This window comes from Ornithorhynchus anatinus, chromosome 11 (assembly GCF_004115215.2).
Source record: "Ornithorhynchus anatinus isolate Pmale09 chromosome 11, mOrnAna1.pri.v4, whole genome shotgun sequence".
Lineage (NCBI taxonomy): Eukaryota > Metazoa > Chordata > Mammalia > Monotremata > Ornithorhynchidae > Ornithorhynchus > Ornithorhynchus anatinus.
Window position 1 is genome coordinate 1,244,820 of NC_041738.1, and position 20,411 is coordinate 1,265,230.

Sequence of the window (20,411 nt, forward strand, 5' to 3'; positions counted from 1 at the left end):
TGGCCGGGTAGGAGAGGAACAGATTTGCGGTGATGTGGCAGCCGCTCTGTTCCTCCCTGCTGAACGTTCAGCTGGTTCTGCCCTTTAAAGAGCAACTGATGCCTCCTCCTCCTCCTCCACGGTTTTCCGGTCAGAATTTCCCCTCCGCTGCGTTCCCGGGGGCCGGAAGGGACTGTCATTGCCCTAAGTGGGCTTTCCCGCTGCTTCTTTGGGGCCCGGGGTGTTGCTGGAGAGGAAACTTCCATCCGGGCCCCGCAGCCCCACGCTGGGTGTGGGCAGCACTAAGGGCACAGCTTGCTCTGATCGCCCACACCGGCAGCGGGCACTGCTCAGGAACCAGCCCACTCTGATGGCCCACACTGGCAGTGAGCACTGCTCAGGAACCAGCCCACTCTGATGGCCCACACTGGCAGTGAGCACTGCTCAGGAACCGCCCACTCTGATGGCCCACACTGGCAACAGGCTCTGTTTAGGTACCAGCCCCCTGATGGTCCACACTGGCAGTGAGCACTGCTGAGGGTGGGGCCCACTCTGACCACCCACACTGGCAGTGAGCACTGCTCAGGGACTGGTCCCCTCCGATCACCAGAAAGATTCAGGGAACTGACCGCTGAGAGCCAAAGGGCTGCTGCCCACCTGTGCCCCGCGGTACCCGTCGGGCGAGTTCGTGCTCCGGTCCCGCAGCAAGCTCAGGGGATGACGATGACAAGGTACACAGCTAAACGCTGTTTGCTCCCTCTGGGTCCACAGCCCAGGCCCAGCTCCCTGACCAAGACATTCTCCACAGTGACTCAGAGGCAGACACCAAACTGCTTAAATACTGATTTATTGCAAACCTGGTGCACACACAGAAACCCCGTGGTGGGGGTGGGGGGTGGGGTGAGGGGCGGGGAAGGGCAGTTCTCTCTGGCTCCAGCCCCAGGTCTGCCCCCAGTCCCTCCTGTGGGGTTGGGGGCTGCAGTCTAGAACCAGCAACACCAACTCTAGACCTGAAATCTGAGAGGTGGGAAGGGTAGCAATGTTGGGGAAGGGATTCATAAACAGAGAAAGAAATCCGCATGGAAAAAAAAAATTCCAGGTAGCCAAGTGCATCACTGGACCCCTGCTACCTGCTGTTGATGAAGTGGGTGAGCCCGTGGCCCCCGGTGAGAGGTGTTTACCACGGAGGGCGATCGTCTGAAAAAATCACCCAGGGCTATCGGAAACCCCTTCTTCCCCCTGGAGAACACGTGGATGGCTAAGGACCGGATAAGACAGGGTGACTGACCTGGCCCTTCCCGCTAGGAAGCTCACAACTCCACCTAAAAGTGCAGGGGAGAAATGTCACTTTCCCTTGGAGCTGGGTCAGACAGTGGGGGAGAGAAGAACTTTAGGGAACAGGCACCGGTTGGGCCTGGGAAGAAGTGGGGAGTGAGGGGCATACGACCTCCAGCCCTGCTCCCTGGAGACCCAAGCAGAGAGTTTCAGCGTGCCCCTGCCTGGCCTGCTGTTCTCACTCAGATTCCGTGTACCCTCCTGGCGGCCCCCAAGCTCTGGAGGCTGAGCCAGGGAGCCTCTCGATGGGTAGCGGCTTGGGAAAAAGCCAACCCTCGCGCTGGCACGCCAGAGGCTGGGGAGAGCCTCCAGGTGTTCAGTCTGGGTGGCCCCGACCTGTCAGTCTTCGGGCGGAGGCCGAGGAGGGAGGGGGGTGCCAGGTGGAGATTATGGGCATCAGCAAGGCTCAGACCTCAAGGGTGGGTTGCCCAGCACAGGCCAGAGCCAGGCGTACTGTGGCTTACCTGGAACCGGGAACCACTGGTGGCCCCTATGTTGCTATGGAACAGGGCCCCGGAGATTCTGGGAAGTGGCCAACAGGCCAGCCCTCTGCCTCCACATTGGCCACGGCCAGCCCACGCTGGCCCAGGGCATCGAGGCGCCCCCAATCCCCCAGGGGCAGCACCGAGAGCGACGGCCACTCGGGAGAGGGACGGATGGATGGACGGGAGCGGGGCCGGGAGCGGACAGAGCACACGGCAGAGGAGACGGCACCGTGGAAGCTTCGGTCTCCATGGCGCGGTGAGGCCGGCACCCCCACCTCCAGGCATGCATACATGCACACACGCACACACACACAGAGAGCCAGGGCCACAGCTCTTCCAGATCAGCAGCACCAGCCGGGCCCGGGGCTCCGGCCCGGGCCCACATCTCCCCGCTGGGGGGCTGGCCCTGCTTGGAGACCCCTCCCAAGACTCATGCTGAGATGGGAGGTCTCCCACCTTCTCCTCCCCGCACCCATCGGGGACTGGGAGTACATGATGCCAAAACCGTGGGGAGAGGGGCACCAGGAGGGGAAGGCCGGATGGGAGCTGCCCACGGAGAGCGAGCACCGCTGGCCAGTCTCATCCCCGCGAGTCAGGGGGAAGCGGGAGGGGTCGGGGGGAGCGTCCAGCTGTAGAGAGGACAGCGGCCGGGGAGGGGGAAGGCCAAGGAGGCCTTGGGGGCCGGCGGCAGGGGCCCGGGGCTCTAGAGCCCCAGACCGACAGAGGCTGGGGCAGTCTCGGGGCACAAGCCACCAGGACAGGCAGAGACCCACCACCCACCCGGCGCCCCTCCCGTGACCCCGCCGCATCACCCTGCCACAGCCTGCAGCTTGCAGCTGCATCCATTCCACAACCCCAGCACAGAACGCCCCCTCGCCCCCGCCCACCTGCAGAGACCCGAGCCGAGCAGCGTGTCAAAACCAGGCAAGCGGGGAAAGCGGGGATGGAAGGTTGGCGGGGGGGGGGGGGAGCGAGAGAGAATGAGAGAGAGAGAACGGGAGCGCCTGTCCGCCTGCCTGCTTGCCCGCCCGCCTGCCGCGGCCGGTTGCCGTGGTGACGGCGCATGTGATCCTGGGCTGGCTGAGACGCAGCCCTCCTGCCCGGTCAACATGTCCAACCCTGGTCCGGCCTAGGTCGGAGCCACGCCCCCTCCCCCGGGCCCCTCCCTGCTCCCCCTTGCTGTTTGGGGAAGGGTAGGGGTGCCACCGGCTCCACATACCTATCGGTGCTCTCTCTCTCTTTCTCTGTCTCCCCATTCCCCTCCCCCCTCCCTCTGTGTGTCTCCCCTCCCTCCCGCCTCCTGGCCATCAGAACTGGACGGCCCCCGGGGAGATGTTAAACATGGACGGGTCGAATTTCTGGCCTCGGAATGGAGAGCCCTCGGCGTCCCAGCCCTTCTTCAGCATCTCGTGGACCTTCTGCAACGCCCAGACAGACGGGCAAGTTAGTCTTCAGGTTCAGGCCACCGGGCCTCCCCCAGCCAGTTCCCCGAGGTCTGACCGGGCCCTCCCGTTCCGCCTCCCCGGGCCCGGCCCCCTCCGCCAGCTGCCGCTGTCTGCCGCCGATGGCGGGCTCCCCGCCCAGGCTCTCCCCGGCTCCCTGTTTTGGACTCAGGTGCACTCTTCACTTGGACGGACTGGACCCCAAGTCAGCTGAGGGGACACCGCGGAACTCGATGGCCCCAAGCCTCCCCGGTCCTGTCGGCCTGCCCGGCCAGGGCCGCCGCGGGGGCGGCCGGCTGGCTCTCTCCGTCCCAGCTCGGCTGGAGCCCGGGTCCCGCTGGGCCCACCGGCTCGAGCGCCACGAGCAGATAGAGCCCGGGCCTGGGAGTCGGAGAAGGGCCTCGATTCTAATACTGGCTGTATCACCTTGGGCAAGTCGCCTGAATTCTCTGTGCCTCAGTTACCTCATTTGTAAAATGGGGATTAAGACTGTGAGCCCTACGTAGGACACGGACTGTGTCCCACATCATTAGCTTATATCTACCCCAGTGCTTAGTACAGTGCTTGGCACATAGTAAATGCTTAATAAATACCATTTAAAAAAACCCCAAATAACAAACCTACTAAAAAACCAGGACGGGTCGGCTACTCCCGAGGCTGTGGTCATGCTCTTTCAGGTGGGTCCCGGCCCAGTGGCAGGGGACACGGACAGTCCCCCAGAGTGAGGCTTCCTCCACGGGGGCCCACCAGAAAGGACGTGCCCCTACGTCCCGAAGGACTGGAGGGGGAGAGGTCAGGTTCTGGACTCGTCAACCCGTCCACTCGTGGGACCTGAGAATCCGAGGATCCTCCAGCCAACGCTTTCTTGGAGGGGATGGGGGGGTGGATTCCAGGCAGGGAAGCGGGAGAGGCGAGCGCCCGCCGGCACCGGTATAAATGCACACACAAAACAATGCCTTTCCACTGACGGCTCCTTGCGGGGACGGAACATGTGTTTTGCTTCCGCTGGGCTCTCCTATCCGTGTGCTGGGATAATCTCATTTGCCCTCCCCCAGTTTCAGCTCTATAACTTGTGGGCCTGTTAACGGCCGTTGGGAAATGAAAGAAAAAAGTAGCTGGTTTTAAAGTTGGGGCTTCAGAAGAGACTGCCTCAGATGGCTTGTCCTTTCTGTACTCATCATACTCATGAGAAGCAGCGTGGTCAAGTGGTTAGAGCATGGGGCCTGGGAGTCGGCGGGACCTGGGTTCTAATCCCAGCTCCGCCACGAGACTGATGTGACTTTGGCTAAGTCATTTCACTGTGTCTCAGTTCCCTCATCTATAAAATGGGGATCAAGACAGTGAGCTCACTCCATGTGGAGCAGGGATCGTGTCCAACCTGTTTATCTTGTCTCTACCCCAGAGCTTAATACAGTGCCTCGCACGTAGTAAGTGCTTAACAAGTACTTAAGAAGCAGCGTGGCGGAGAAGCAGCGTGGCTCAGTGGAAAGAGCATGGGCTTTGGAGTCAGGGCTCATGAGTTCGAATCCCACTCTGCCACTTGTCGGCTGTGTGACTGTGGGCAAGTCACTTAACTTCTCTGTGCCTCAGTTCCCTCATCTGTAAAATGGGGATCAAGACTGTGAGCCCCACGTGGGACGACCTGATTCCCCTATGTCTACCCCAGCGCTTAGAACAGTGCTCGGCACATAGTAAGCGCTTAACAAATACCAACATTATTATTATTATTATTATTAAGTAGCACGATTACTATTATCATTATTATTATTATTATTACGCACTCAGTGCCGTACCGAGCAGGTACGTAGATGGTCAAAACTGAAAACAGCTCAGCGGGTCGGACGGGTTCCCCGGCCCCCCACCCCGTCAGCTCTCAGGACCCATGATGGTCAACGGCAAAAAGAGCAGCTCCAGCCCCACACCCAGAGTCTCGGCACCCCTTCCCCCTCAACCCCTTCCCACGTTCCCACCTTCCCCTCCTCTACCTTTCCCTTTACTGTGAATTCTTCCATTTAGGGAGCCCATGCAGGGGTCCAAGGGAGCCCATGCAGGGGTCCAAGCCCTGGGGTAGATCCAAGATCATCAGATAGGACCCAAGACAAGGGGAGGTGGGGGGAGAAGAGACAGACAGAGACACACAGACCAGGGATCTTCGCCCTATTTTACAGATGGGGAAATGGAGGCCCAGAGAGACTCAGCAACCTGCCCCAGGGCACCAAGCAGACCGGGGCCTCGAGCCTGGGTCTCCCGATGCCCAGTTCTACGCTAGCTCCACTAGGTCAGAATGCCCGGACGGCACATACACGTCTGGAGAGCTGGCCACGCCCGCCCGCCGGCCGACAGAGAAGGCCACAGAGGGGGCACTTACCAGCTCGTGGCTCTGGGGCTTCCCCTGCAGCTTCTGGTGATAATCGAAGGTCAGCCTGTCCAGGACGGCGTGCTCCTCCTCATCCACCGTGGCCATGGAGCGCTCCTTGTTGATCTTATCGATGTCGATCTGTTCCTCCCCCTCCAGGATGGCACTCCACCAGTACTCGCCCACCTTATTCAGGTTCACCTGGACAGGAGGCAGGACCGAGGCAGACGGAGGGAGGGGGAGAGACGTATGGACGGACAGAGAACCACGGAGAGAGCAGAGCCCGGCGTCAGCCCCTCCGATGGCGCCACCCGCACCGCCCCAAAAGCCGAGAGGCCGGTCGATTATTCGCAAGTCATCGGAAGGGGGGCCCGTTACGTCTAGCGGCGCTCGGCCTGGCTCCTCCCAGACCAAAAGTCACTTGTGGGTGGTCACCCGTGGGTGGTACTTCTTGCCTCGTATACGGGTGGGGTGGAAGCGTCGACCTTGGAGGCAGGACTGGTCTCCTTGGGATCTCCACGGGCCTCGCTCGGCTTCGCAGTCCAAGCCGGGAGAGCCCTCAGACCCATGCCACCGGCAGCTCTGGCCACCTAAGAGCCCCCTGCCGCTGTCCCCCCTCGTCCACGCGAGGCACGCCATACGCCCTGCTGAGCCAGCCCAGCCACTGGGGACGCCGGCAGAAGGGGGGCCCGGGCGACGGCTGACATTCTGCCTTGGTCCCAAACCCACCCCAGACCCACCCCAGCCCAGCAACCATCTAGCAGGAGGGGGCTGTGCCCGGCCTCCACCCCTGGGCTCTGCGCAGGGCGGCCGCTTGGCCGGGGGTAGACCGAGCCTAGAAAACAGGGCCAACCTGGGCAGGAGAGCCACCCATATTCCGGGAATCCTTGTGGTCCGAGGCTGGCCCTCAGGCCGGGGGGGGGGGGGCCTCTGGGGCCCGGAGACTGGGCCGCATCCAGCCGGGACCCTGGGAGCACAGGCGGAGGCAGCCCCTCACCAGAACACACTTGCCCGGCTCCAGGCTCCAGAGACAACTCTCCGTGTTGACTTTGTGGGTGAACTTGCCCTCCATGAGCACGCGCTCCGCGCCGCCCTCCAGCACGGCCACACGGATGGTGCTGCTGGTCAGATCCACGGAGACCTGGAAAACATAGACATGGGAGGAAATGGGGGGGTCCCGTGGCAGGGGGCGGTGGCCGCCCCCGTCCCTGGCCGAGCCAGCCCCCGAGCTGCAACCAGGAGAGGCCTCTGGTCCCCACGCCTCCTGAGCCTCCCAAGCATTAACTCCAAAGGGCAAGATGAAAACCGGATTGGGTCTCAAACAGAGCAGGCTGGAGGGGCTCCGTCAGCCCCGCGAGTTACAGGGAGCAACGGCTGCTCTGCCCCTGCTGACGGCACCAAGCGTGGGCAGGAGAGCCTGGCCCGAACCGGAATGACGGTCCCCGGTCGGGGCAGGGAGGGACGGGGCGGTAGGGGCCAGCCAGAGTATCACAGAAGACCATGGGCATCGACACTCTGGGATACACGTGGCCCGGAAATCCCCGAAAGGCAGGAGTCGCCTCGGTCCATCGTAAATGACCGGGACAGGGACGGAAAGGCCCCGGGTACAACCGTGGGTGGGGGTCGGGGGAGGCTGTGACTGAAGTGCGTAGGGTGGAGGGGCTCTTGGGAACGTGTGCGGGACGGGGGACTGGCACGATGCAGCGGTACAGGGTGGGAGTTGAGGTGTGGGAGAATCAGAGCGATTCCCGTGCTGTTCGTTAAGCGTCGACTATGCCAGGAGCGGCGGCAGCAAACCGAGGCCAGGCCCAGGCTCTTTCAATGGGATCCTGCTGCTTCCGCTCCCGGGGGCCTGGCCCAACACCCCCTCCCTTCCCCTCTGCCCCAGACTCTCTGTCTCCGCACACCGGTCGAGCCCCCAACCCCCACAAAGGCCCTGGCCAGGGCGGGAGAGTGGTCCAGTGGCCGGAGCCGAAGAGCGGGAGGCAGGAGACCCAACTCTGACCCTGGTCTGCTGCATGTTCTCGGGGAACTCCCTTCACCTTTCTGGGCCTCCATTTCCCCAGCTGTAAAATGGGGAAAAGACCCCTGCTCTCCCTCCCTCTTATATTGCAAGTCCTGTGTGGGACAGGAAGATGCGATTGCCTCCACCCCAGCACGTCAGAGTAGAAGCTCAACGCACACATCATCACAACCACTCCAGCTATCGTTATTCATATCTCATCCTCATCTGCTCCCCATTTCCTGCCGGTCGAACCAGCAGCCTGATGTCCGCTGCCCTGACAGCGCTTAGAACAGTGCTCTGCACCTAGTAAGTGCTTAACAAATACCAACATTATTACGGGCGAAACCCCTCCTCTATCACCTGAACAGGTGCCGGCCCGGCCCGCAGCACCGTCACTCTGGCCCCCGCCCCTGATGTCCGCCAGCTGCCAGGGCTGGGGGAGGGGGCCCAGGCTGGTGGAGGGGGGAACAGAGGGGCCTGCCCCGGGGCACCCCCCGTTACCTGTTTCCCTTTGCGGATGTGCGGGGGCACAGGTACTTTGACCTCCAGATCGCTGTAGTCCTGCGACCAGCTGTAGTTGTCGCGCACGGCCCCATTATAGCTGTCGGAGCTGGCCTGGAACTGCTCCTGCCTCCTGGGGACACGAGAGAAGGAAGCTGCAGGGGGCCGCCGCCCGGCTCAGGGGGCATGGGACGCGGCAAGGGGGCGAGGAGGCAGAACAAACAGAATTCAAGATTTAAAAAACCGAAAGGTGCCGGTTCAACCAGTCCCTTGATTCCGGAAGCCCGGGAAGGGGCGGTCAGGCAGGTGACGGTGACAGCGACCGTTCCCGGACAACGGCAGCGGCGTCAACGTGCCGACGGGCGCCGCGGCATCGCCGCAGGCCGGGGGCCGCCCACCGTACGCGACGGGGCGGCTCCTCCGGCCCAGGAACCCGTCCAGCCTCCGGGGCCACACGCCGGGCTGGCGGTGTGGAGCGTCCCGGCCTCGTCCGGTCCAATCGGGCAGCCGGGGTGGTGGGGCACGGTCCCTCTGGGGCCCTAGGCGGCCACTGCCCCTTTTGGACTCAAAGGTCCCTGGCTTGGCCCCGTGTGGGAGTCCTCTGCCTGGGGGAGCATCATCTCCCGGCCCGGTCCTGGGGTCCGGTGCCCACGGGTGGTCGCAGCAAGGGAAGATCGGCCTCGGGCCGTCCCAAAGTCACAGCCTCGAGCCCCGGGGGGGTTTGGGGCACCGTATTCCCCACCGCGAACCCAAGGGAACAGTACTCCTGGGAGCAGCGGGGGTAGACCCAAGCCCTCCGGGGTCGTATCATTTCTAGCCGTGCTCATCCCGCCACCCCGGTGCCGGCTGTCTTCCCCGGCCGTCAGCCCCTCTGGGTCCCTCCCCGACCCCGCCGGCCATCCCGGGCCCAGGGAGGCGGAGTGACCTGACCAAAGTCACAAGGCACAGGGAGCGCTGGGACTCGAACCCAGATCTCCCGGCTCCCAACAGCCGGCACCCTCCCCACACTCCGCCCACTAGGCCGTGCCACCCCCTTTCAAATCAACAGGGCCCGGCAGGTGAACGGAGACCCTTGGCCGGAGGGAAGAGGGGGCAGGAGAGGGCCCAAAAAACGACTCAACCCAAGGTTCGGCATCTACTGCGCATACTGGGACGGGGGTGGAGTGTGTATGTGTGTGCGCGAGCGTGCGTGAGGCCGGGCTTTCTCTCCACAGTCTATTTTTGCTACAATGTGTCACTGGGGGGAGGTAAGACATGTAACAATGTAACCAGGCGCCGCTAAGAAGGGGCATAAATCGCAGCGGCTTCCAGAGCCCCACCCCCCCCCATCCCCACCCCCGCAGCCCGGCAGCGGCCAGCCAGGTAATCGCAGGTCAGCCACATTCACCGGGGACAGAAGGGACCGGGCCCGGCCCGGGGGGACAGAGTCCTGGGTTCTGGTGCCGACCCTGCCTCTGGCCCCCTGCGTACCCAGCGCCTACGCTCCCTCATCCATCCAACGGGGAGAAGGTTCCTCCTCTGCCTCCCCCGTCAGATCGGACTCCCCGGGGTAGGGGAAGAGAGCCTGCGCCCAATCCGATGACCCCCGGTCTACCCCGGGGCTTAGCCCCCAGGACGCATCTCCAGGAGGGTTCCTGGGTCTACCCGTCTGCCCTGCGGCCCCACCGGCATTTCTGCATGCAGCTAGCGTGTCGGCGACGGGACTCCCTGGTCCCGGAGGAGATGGGCCCGGAGCCGCTGAGAACCGGTGCAGCCGGGTGGCCCCGTGGGGTGGCGGCTGTGGAACTCTCCCTCTGACGCCGCCGCCGACCCCAACGACCCATCCCCCTCCACAGCCCCGGGGTGGAACGGGGACACCTTCCCTGGCTCCTCTTCCACCTCCGGGGCTGGGAGAAGCAGGGAGGGGGGGGAAGTTCCGGCTGGACCCTCTGAGGCCCCGGGGACATCATCACCCCCACCCGACTGCCCCGGGAGCTCTCTTCCGGCCAGGGCTCTCCACCCAGGCCGGCTACGCTCACTGTCCGCCCCGCTCCCCGTCTACATCCACAAGCCGATTCCAGGCGCTCGAAGCCCTAGGACCGGCTGCCCTCTCCCCCACCTCCTCGTGCCCCTCGGCCGTGGGGCCTGCCAGATCCAGCTGGTGCCAGGGCTCCTCTGGCCAGCAACGGGGCAAAAGAGAACAGATCCCCTCAAATCCCTCCAACCACCGCCCCGCCCGACACCAGCTCCCAGCTGGGGCCGGTCATACGTGTGCGCGTACGCGTGTGTGTGGAGGGTGTAAGTCTATCATTTGGGTTCCCGTGTTCGGGACCGGGGCCTGTCCCTTCCTCCCCGGCAGCCTGCTAAGCCCCCTGAGGGCAGGGGCACGTTGTTCCTCCTGTTCCCGCTCCATTCCCGATCACGGCGGCCAGCTCTCAAACCCCAAACGACTTCCCCGCTCTCCGCTCACGCCCGGTTCTCCCGGGACAGACAATAACCTACTTTTCCTCCTGAAAACGCCAAACTTGTTTTTAACCCAGAGGCGGCCCAGCTCTGGGTGGGAGCGGCTATTTTTAACTCCGCTCCCTCCGCTGAGAGACGGAGTCTGAGCGGGAGGGGCCGCGGAGAGACAGTCCGGGGGCAGGGTGAAGGGAGGGGGGCCAGAGGACAGGGAGGGGGGCACGGAGAAACCGGCCCCCCCCAGTCCCGGGCTCCGAGTCGACCACCACCCGGGCTCTCGGGTCTCAGTGGCGGGAACACGGAGCCCACACCCGGCGTGCCCTGCTAGCGGCGGGGAGAGGGGTATTTAGGGTGCGCCCCGGCCCCACTGACCATGAGGGGCTAGGGTGATGCTGGAAAGCTGGGCTTCCCACCAGAGAGGCTACCAGCCACCCGGAGCCATCTTCCTCTGCCCATGCCCCCCTCCGCAACGGCACCCCGAAAACACCCAAGCGGTTTTGTAGGTCACGGAGAGTCGGCAACGCCTGGAGTGGGCCGGAGGCGGGTTGAGGGAGCAGCCGGGGCAGCGAGACCGTGAGGATTGAACGCGGGTGGACTCCGGGTCGGGGGGCAGCCTAGAAAACAATCCTCCTCTACCCCACTCCCCTCCCTCATGAGCCGATCCAGCCACTCCAACAGCACATGTGACGCCTTCCCCCCGCCCCTTATCCCAGGACAGTTGGGGATGAGGGGAGAATGGACTGGGGCCAGAGGGGGTCGGTAGGGAGGAGGACGGCGGGACGGTGGGAGGGCGGGGCAGGGGGCATGAAGAGTTGGCTGAGAGGAGTGGTCGGGGCCCGGGTTCGCTCCCATCAGAACCCCTGGCAGCCCCCACAGAGAGGCTCACGCTCCAGTCCGGCCCGGCTGGGTCGGCCGCGCCGGATGCCCGACGGGGGACCGGGTCCGATCCCGGCCCTCGGGGAGCTCGGGGACAGGGAAAGCCCTTCCGGGCCCAACGCCCACCCGGCTGTCCCTCACCGTGGCGGCCTTGGGCCTCCGCGGAGGACCGGCTCAGGTCGCGCTGCCTCCCCGGGGCCACCGACCAACCGGCCGGCTCCGGGTGGTGCCTGTCCCGGGGTCCCCGCTGTCCCCATCGCCCCCGCCGCCGAGGAGCCGCCGGGCCTGCCGGCGGGCCCAGTCCCGCTTCCTGCAGCGCCACCTGGAGGGGAGAGGTGGCAGCAGGGGACGGCAGGCCGCGGGCGGGCGGGCGGCCGAGCGGGCAGCGGCGGCCGGGCGGGGGCCGCCTGGGGGTCTTCAGCAGGGAGAATCTGAGGGAGGAGGCGTAGGGAGGATCACGGGGCGAGGGACTGTGGGGCGGGATCGGTGCTGGGGCGGAGGAGGCACGACTCAAGGGGCAAACGCGGACCTCCCTGGCCAGCCCCCGACCCCAGCCGGACTAGGGCCCCGCCACAGCCGGAGGGTGGCAGCCTCGGAGCAAACCCAAGGAAACCCGTCTGCCCGCCCTGGGAGCCGTGCATCTGGAAACAACATCAGCTGGTCCTGGGGTTTGGGGTTGGACGGATCCAGGGATGAGCTTCCAGGCTCCGGGTCACTAGGGGACAGTCAGGGACAGGGAGGAGAGAGCGAGGGGTGCGGGGTGGGCCGGGGTGGGCCACTGAGGGGAGTCAGGGGTGTCAGATGATCCGTGCTGGGTCACCGAGGGAGAGTGGACTGGGGAGAGAAGAGTCGGGGATGTTGGATGGTCTATATTGGGTCCCCGTGGAGAGTTGGGGACGGAGAGGGGAGTTGGGAGCGTTGGATGACCTTTGCTGGGACACTGGGGGAGAGCCGAGGATGAAGAGGGGAGAGTCAGGGGGTGGAATGGTCTGTTATGGGTCACTTGGTTGGGGCGGGGGGAGTTATCCTAGGAGGGATACATAGAGAAGCAGTGTTGCCTAGTGGATAGAGCCCAGGCCCGGGAGTCAGAAGGAACTGGATTCTAATCCCACTTGTCTGCTGTGTGACCTTGGGCAAGCCACTTCTCTATGCCTCAGTTACCTCATCTGGAAAACGGGGATTGAGACGGCGAGCCCCACGTGGGAAACCCGATTGCCTTGTATCTACCCCAGTGTTTAAAACAGTGCTCGGCACACATCTTAACAAACACCATAATTATTATTATTTATTCTAATCCCAGCTCCACCATTTGTCTGCTGTGCAACCCCGGGCAAGTCACTTCACTTCTCTGGGCCTCAGTTACCTCACGTGTAAAATGCGGATTAAGACTGAGAGCCGCATGTGGGACACGGACTGCTTCCAACTTGATTACCTCGTATCTACCCAGGCACTCTGAACAGTAAGAGCTTAGATACTAACAAAACAAAATTGGAGATTTGGGGATTTTGTTTGGCTATCTCATCCCGACACAACTGTACGACTCTCCGTTTGAGCCTTGTTCTTCCTCCTGGTCCCACAGCCACGATCAGTTAAGAGATCGGAAGTTTCTTAAGGGCAGGGGCTTTACCCAGGACCTTGCACTCACTCAATCGATGAATTAATCAATCGATGGCATTTATTACCACTTACTGCGAGCAGAGCACTGTACTAAGCACTTGGGAGCTACAATCTAAGCACAAGGTATTTTCCCTGCTCTTAAAGAGCTTACTCTCTGCTGGGGGAGTCGGACACTAAATAGTTTTCAGACTGGGAGAAGAGAGAACTGGAAGAAGGTGGGTGGCAAAGAAAGGGTTGAGACAGTGGGTGTGCCCGATGGGAATGTCTGGAAAACACACGTCAGTAACGGCTTGACAGACGAGTCAGGCCGAGCCACCAGTCCCCGCGCTCACCTGCTGGTTGGTATTTGTATTTGTTAAGCGCTTACTATGTGCAGAGCACTGTTCTAAGCGCTGGGGTAGACACAGGCGAATCAGGTTGTCCCACGTGGGGCTCACAGTCTTAATCCCCATTTTACAGATGAGGTCACTGAGGCGCAGAGAAGTGACTTGCCCACAGCCACACAGCCGACAAGTGGCAGATCCGGGATTCGAACCCATAACCTCTGACTCCAAAGCCCGAGCTCTTTCCACTGAGCCACGCTGCTTCTCCAACTGCTGGGCCCTGAGAACTGCAACCCCATCTGCTGATGACCCCGCAGGTGCCCCAGTAATCAGCACGGGGTTTGGTCCAGAGTAAGGGCCTAAAGACAATAATGATAATACCCACAGTAATAACTGTGGCATTTGCTAAGCACTTCCTATTTGCCAGGCACTGTTCTAAGCGTTGGGTGACAAGTTAATCAAGTTGGACAGTCCCTGTCCTACATGGGGCTCACGGTCTTAATCCCCATTTTGCAGATGAGGGAACTGAGGCCCTAAGAAGAGAAGTGACTTGCCCAAGGTCATGCAGCAGACAAGTGGCGGAGCTGCAAATGCCACGAGAGTTCGTAACACCGCGATTCCCCCCTGAAGGGCCCGGTGCGGGGATGGGGGGAGGAGGGCGGCGCCAGCTGTGCTCGGTGCCGAAGGAGGAGCCGGCCTGGCCGTCCCATGGCCGGCGGGGAGCCATCACAGGGCAGGGAGGCCGCGCCGCACAGAGCTCCATCTGACAGCTCCTCTGCAAAGTGCCCCGAAGGGGTCGGGCGGGGGGGTGGGGTGGTTAGGGAGAGCGGGACCCCAACCCGGGCGTGTGCCGCCGTTAGATGCGAGAGAGGAAGAGCGAGAGCCTCACCTGGGAGCGGTCGGGGCCGCGGCGGGGGCGGCGGCGGCGGCCCCAGAGGGCTCGGCCTCCGCGGGTCCGGGAACCGCCACGCCGGACTCCTGGGCCGCACCGGGCTCCTGGGGCTCCCCGGCCTTCTGGGGCTCCCCGGCCTTCTGGGGCTCGCCGGGCTCCTGGGCCGTGCCAGACTCCTGGGGCTCGCCAGCCGCCGTCGAATCAACCTCCACCTCCTGAGCGGGCAGGGGGACGGGCGCCTTCTCGGCCGCCGCTGCCGCCTCTTCTTCCTTCCTCCTCATCTTGCCCTCCAGGTCCTTCTTCCTCCTCCTCTCGTCATCCTGCCGAGCCACGTGCTCAAAGTTCTTGAACACCTACGGCCACAAAGGCAACCCCGGGGTCAGTCTCGGCCTGGACCGCGCCCACCCCCGCGTCGTCCTTCCACCCGCCAGGGTGCCCTGGCGCCAGTTCTCTACCCTCGGGGGGCGGGCACCATTTCCAACTCCTCCTTGGGATCCCGCAAGCTCCCTGGGAGCCGCAGGCCACCCAGCCCAACGTTCCCTGCCGAGGGGTCCCCGGACTGCACCGCTGCCCAAGGAGCTGGGAAGCGGGGGAGAGGCCATTTAGAGCGGTCGGTCGGTCAATCAACCTATGTCCTGAACACCTACTGTGGGCAGAGCGAAGCACCGAGGAGACGACAACAGTCAGTAGACACGCATCCCGTCCTCCGGGAGCTTCCGGTCTACTGAGTGCGGAGCTTTGTACTGAGAGTCTGGGACACTGCACGGGAGTTAGTAGACGGGATGCCTGCCTTGGAGGAGCTGACCGTCTGTTCTGCACAGAGTGTTGTACTGAGCACTAAGGAGAGTTCAACAGTTTGTAGACACAAGCCTGACCTCATAAGGTGGCGGAGCAACGTACTGGCAGAGGACTACGGAGTTAGCGGACAGGATCCCCGCTTCTGAGGAGTTTACGATCTAGTGAGGGAGGCAGACACTCAAGTGACAAATGAGGGGGAAGCGACGGAGTTTAAAGGTACGCGAGTGCAAAGAGTAGTGTAACGACACTTGTCTCCAGGTGCTGGATGCATCTGGACTCAGTTGCTTAGGTACCGTTTCGCCCACGCTCTCTTCCCACCCGCCCGACGATTTAAGCATTCCCCCTGACATAAACACTTCGCCATCCGTCTCCTCCCGGTGACAGCACCCGTGTCCCCCATGAGGTCGGAAAGACCACCCCGGAGGGCAGCCACTGTAAAGATCAAGTCTTCTCACTCTACTGTGCTCTCCCAAGAGCCCAAGACGGTGCCCGGTGGGCGAGGGGGTGTGTGGGTGCATGTACGCGTGAGAGTAGGTGGAGGCGAAGGAAGGTGAGTCGGTGGATGGGAGGCAGTCGCTCTCCCGCAGGCCGGGACCCTCGGCATCTTCCTCGACCGGCCACCGGTCCGAAGCGAGAAGACGTGGCAGAAGGCGGGATTCCCCGAAGCTCACGGCTCAGAGGGCCGCTTCCCGTGTCAAAACAGCGTGCTGGGCTCCAACCGTCACTCGCGAGCTGACATTCACCGCCCCCCTCGCAGCCTATGCCCTGTCCCGGGAAGCCGGACACCCCCTCAATCCCGTGTTTTTTTTCCCAGCGCGGCCTACTGGAAAGAGCACAGGCCTGGGAGTCAGAAGACGTGGGTTGTAATCCCAGCTCGGCCACGTGTCTGCTACGTGACCTCGGGCAAGTCGCTTTACATCTCCGGGCCTCGGTTATCTCACCTGTAAAATGGGGATTAAGACCGTGAGCCTCACGTGGGTCAGGGACCGTGTCCAACCTCATTAACTTGTATCTACCCTGGCTCTTAGAACAATACTTGGCACACAGTAGACGCTTAACAAATACTACATTTATTTTTAAATACCATTCAGGCACGATGTCATCTAAACCTGTAAAGTTGCGTGTGTGCGTGCGCGCGCGAGAGAGATTTGTTCAGCCTGCCTCTCTCTAGGGTGTAAACTCCTTCAGTCGGGAATCTCCATTTTCCCCCATTACATGATTCCCTTGGATCCTGAAAAGCAGCATGGCTCAGTGGAAAGAGCACGGGCTTATCAGTCAGAGGTCGTGGGTTCTAATCCTGGCTCCGCTACTTATCAGCTGTGTGACTCTGGTCAAGTCACTTGACTTCTCTGTGCCTCAGTTACCTCATCTGTAAAATGGTGATTAAGAGTGCGAGCCCCACATGGGACAACCTGATTACCTTCTATCTACCCCAATGCTTAGAACGGTGTATGGCACATAGTAAGCGCTTAACAAATACCCTCATTATTATTATTATTATTATTATTATTATTATTAAAAGGACCATAAACCTGGTAGGTTGCCAGGTGCTTACCGCATGAAGGAAAACACTTCAGGGCCCAAAATTTCAGGACTACAAAAAATCTGAGTACTTTGCACTCTATTGCCTCCTAGCTGCATTTTGTAATAGGATAATAATAATAATTATGGCATTTGTAAAGTGCTTATTATGTGCCAAGCACCGTTCTAAGCACTGGAGTAGGTACAAGGTAATCACGTTGCCCCATGTGGACCTCACAGTCTTAATCCCCATTTTACAGATGAGGTAACTGAGGCACAGAGAAATTAAGTGACTTGCCCAAGGTCACACAGCAGACTAGTGGCGGAGCCGGGATTAGAACCCAGGACCTTCTGACTCATTCATTCATTCACTAGTATTTACTGAGTGCTTACTATGTGCAGAGCACTGTATTAAGCATTTGGAACTGACTCCCAGGCCCGTGCTCTAACCACTACTCCATGCTGCTCCATGATAATAATAATAATAATAATAACAATGTTGGTATTTGTTAAGCGCTTACTATGTGCACAGCACTGCTCTAAGCGCTGGGGGAGACACAAGGTGATCGGGTTGTCCCACGTGGGGCTCACCGTCATCCCCATTTTATAGATGAGGTAACCGAGGCCCAGAGAAGTTAAGTGACTTACCCAAAATCACACATCCGACAAGCGGTAGAGCCGGGATTAGAACCCATGGCCTCTGACTCCCCAGCCCGTGCTCTTTCCACTGAGCCAGGCTGCTTCTCCAGCTGCCTTCCCCACCAGGCTGACGGCTCAACGGCAGGGACGGTGCCAACTCTATCGTCTTCTCTCCGACGCTCGGCTCAGTGCACTGCACAGAGTCGGGGCTTAATCGATACCGCCGACCGTCCGAGACGTGCAGGGGCATGGCGGGGTGGGAAGGTGAAGTCTTCTCGGCGCAGCCCAGAAACGGGGGCCAGAAACACAAGTAGGGCACGTTCGTGGGGGACCTGAAGCAGGCCAGATACGGCGGGAAAGGCTCGAGTACGCGTTGGTGCGGCACGGCCTGCACCACGTCTTGTGCCCGGCGAGCACCCAACCTGTTCTGGGGACCCGTGCATGGGTGCATTGGGGGCCTGGGCCACCGCCTCCCCCCCGATCCCCCAAGAGAAGCAGCGTGGCTCGGTGGAAAGAGCCCGGGCTGGGGAGTCAGAGGTCACGGGTTCGAATCCCGACTCCGCCACTTGTCAGCTGGGTGACTTTGGGCCAGTCACTTCCCTTCTCTGGGCCTCAGTGACCTCATCTGGAAAAACAAGGATGACGACTGTGAGCCCCACGTGGGACAACCTGATCACCTTGTATCCTCTCCAGCGCTTAGAACAGTGCTTTGCACATAGTAAGCGCTTAACAAATGCTATCTTTTTTTTTTTCTCGCCTGACTACTTGTTTTGTTTTGCTGCCTCCCTCGTTTAGACTGAGAGCCCGTCGCTGGGCCGGGATGGTCTCTATCTGTTGCCAAACTGCACATTCCAAGCGCACACAGTAGGCGCTCAATAAATACGATTGAATGTAATTTATTTTGGTCTGCCTCCCCCTGCAGACTCTCCAGTCCTCGTGGGCGGGGCTGGCGTCCAACAGGTCCTCTCCCAACGGGTTGGCACGGCGCTGGGCAGACGGCAAGCGGTCGGGAAGTACCACCGATAATAAAAATCATAATCATAATAATGTCGGTATTTGTTAAGCGCTTACTATGGGCAGAGCGCTGGGGGAGATACAGGGTCATCCGGTTGTCCCACGTGAGGTTCCCAGTCTTAATCCCCATTTTACAGATGAGGTAACTGAGGCCCAGAGAAGCAATAATAATGTTGGTATTTGTTAAGCGCTACCCACGTGCCGAGCGCCGTTCTCAGCGCTGGGGGAGATACGGGGTCAGCAGGTGGTGCCACGGGAGGCTCCCGGTCTTGCTCCCCATTTTCCAGATGAGGTCACTGAGGCTGGCGGAGGCGGGATGGGAACCCATGACCTCGGACTCCCAGGCCGGCCTCTCTGCACGGAGCCCCGCTGTTCGTGCGGCGGGCCGGGCGAAGGGGGAGCGGGCCGGGGCCGGTGCGGGGCCGGTGCGGGGCCGGTGCGGGGCCGGTGCGGGGCCGGTGCGGGGCGCCTGGGTTTTACCTGCAGCACCATGGCCTGGGCCGCCCCGGGCGGGAAGCCCATGCGGTCGTCCGGGTGGCGCAGCAGGCGGTAGAAGTCGGTCTTGCGGTAGAGGAAGCCGAAGAGCACCCGCAGGAAGTCCTGGACGTTGCCCACGTGCTGCAGGATGCCCAGCAGCGCCTGGTCGTAGAGCTCGGCCGCCCCGGCCTCCATGGCGCCCGCCTCGGCCCCCACCAGCCGCGCCCGCTTCCGGCGGGGCCGCGGCGCGCGGGCACGTGACCCCGCCCCGCGGACATCTTGGACGCGGGCGGCGAGGCCGAGCAAGGGCGGAAGTGGGGGGCCCCCGCGCGCGCGCAGGCTCCGGCGATCACGTGACCCTCCGCCCCCGGCCGGGGGGAGGGGGAGGGGGGCGGGGCCTCGCTCCCTGTCTCCTCGCGCGCGCGCAGGCTCCGACGAGTCACGTGACCCTCCGCCCCCGGCGGGGGGGGGGGGGGCGGGCCTCGCTCCCTGGCTCCCCGCGCCGCCTCAGCCACCCGTCCATTCAGTCATCCAGTCATTCATTCATTCAGCGTGGCTCAGTGGAAAGAGCCCGGGCTGGGGAGTCAGAGGTCAATGAGTTCGAATCCCAGCTCCGCCACTTGTCAGCTGTGTGACTGTGGGCGAGTCACTTGACTTCTCTGGGCCTCAGTTCCCTCATCTGTAAAATGGGGATGAAGACTGTGAGCCCCACGTGGGGCAACCTGATTTCCCTGTGTCTACCCCAGCGCTTAGAACAGTGCTCTGCACAGAGTAAGCGCTTAACAAATACCAACATTATTATTATTATTACTTCTCTGGGCCTCGGTGACCTCCTCAGTCAGATGGGGATGAAAACTGTGAGCCCCACGTGGGACCACCTCATCACCTTGTATCCCCCCCCCCCCCGCCCCCGGCGCTTAGAACGGTGCTTTGCACAGAGTAAGCGCTTAACAGATACCCACATTATTATTATTCTCTGGGCCTCAGTGACCTCATCTGTAAAATGAAGATTAACTGCGAGCCTCACGTGGGACAACCTGATCACCCTGTAATAATAATAATGTGGGTATCTGTTAAGCACTTACTAGGTGCAGATCACTGTTCTAAAAGCCGGGGTAGGTACAGGGTAATCAGGTTGTCCCATGTGAGCCTCACAGTCTTCATCCTCATTTTGCAGATGAGGTCACTGAGGCCCAGAGAAGTGAAGTGATTTGCCCACAGTCACACAGCTGACAGGTGGTGTAGGCGGGATTCGAACGCATGACCTCTGACTCCCAAGCCCGGGCTCTTTCCACTGAGCCACGCTACTTCTCGTATCTACCTCCGGCGCTTAGAACAGTGCTCTGCACATGGTAAGCGCTTAACAAGCACCAATATTATTATTATTACTATTACCTCATCTGTAAAATGGGGATGAAGACAGTGCTCTGCACATAGTAAGCACTTAAGTACCAACATTATTATTATTATTATTACCTCATCTGTAAAATGGGCATGAAGACTGTGAGCCCCACGTGGGACAACCTGATGGCCTTGTATCCACCCCAGCGCTTAGAACAGTGCTTTGCACATAGTAAGCACTTAACAAATGCCATCATCATTATTATTATTATTAAATACCACAATCAAATCAAACCGGCGGCCCCGCCCAGCAGCTCCACAGGTTCTGCTAATTTCTGCAAAGAACCTCTTTGGACATCTTTATGGCCCCG

The 20,411-nt window shown here is 61.3% G+C and overlaps 1 protein-coding gene across 1 annotated transcript; it reads right to left on the bottom strand.

Moving 5' to 3' along the window:
• Positions 1 to 810: 810 nt before the first annotated feature.
• Positions 811 to 18,934, bottom strand: NUDCD3 (NudC domain containing 3). Its single transcript, XM_029075535.2, has 6 exons — positions 18,703 to 18,934; positions 14,248 to 14,603; positions 8,104 to 8,236; positions 6,595 to 6,738; positions 5,610 to 5,798; positions 811 to 3,217 (listed from the first exon to the last, which is right to left on the bottom strand). The coding sequence occupies exons 1-6, from the start codon at positions 18,892 to 18,894 to the stop codon at positions 3,107 to 3,109; spliced, it is 1,125 nt and encodes a 374-aa protein (XP_028931368.1). The 5' UTR covers positions 18,895 to 18,934; the 3' UTR covers positions 811 to 3,106.
• Positions 18,935 to 20,411: the final 1,477 nt, after the last annotated feature.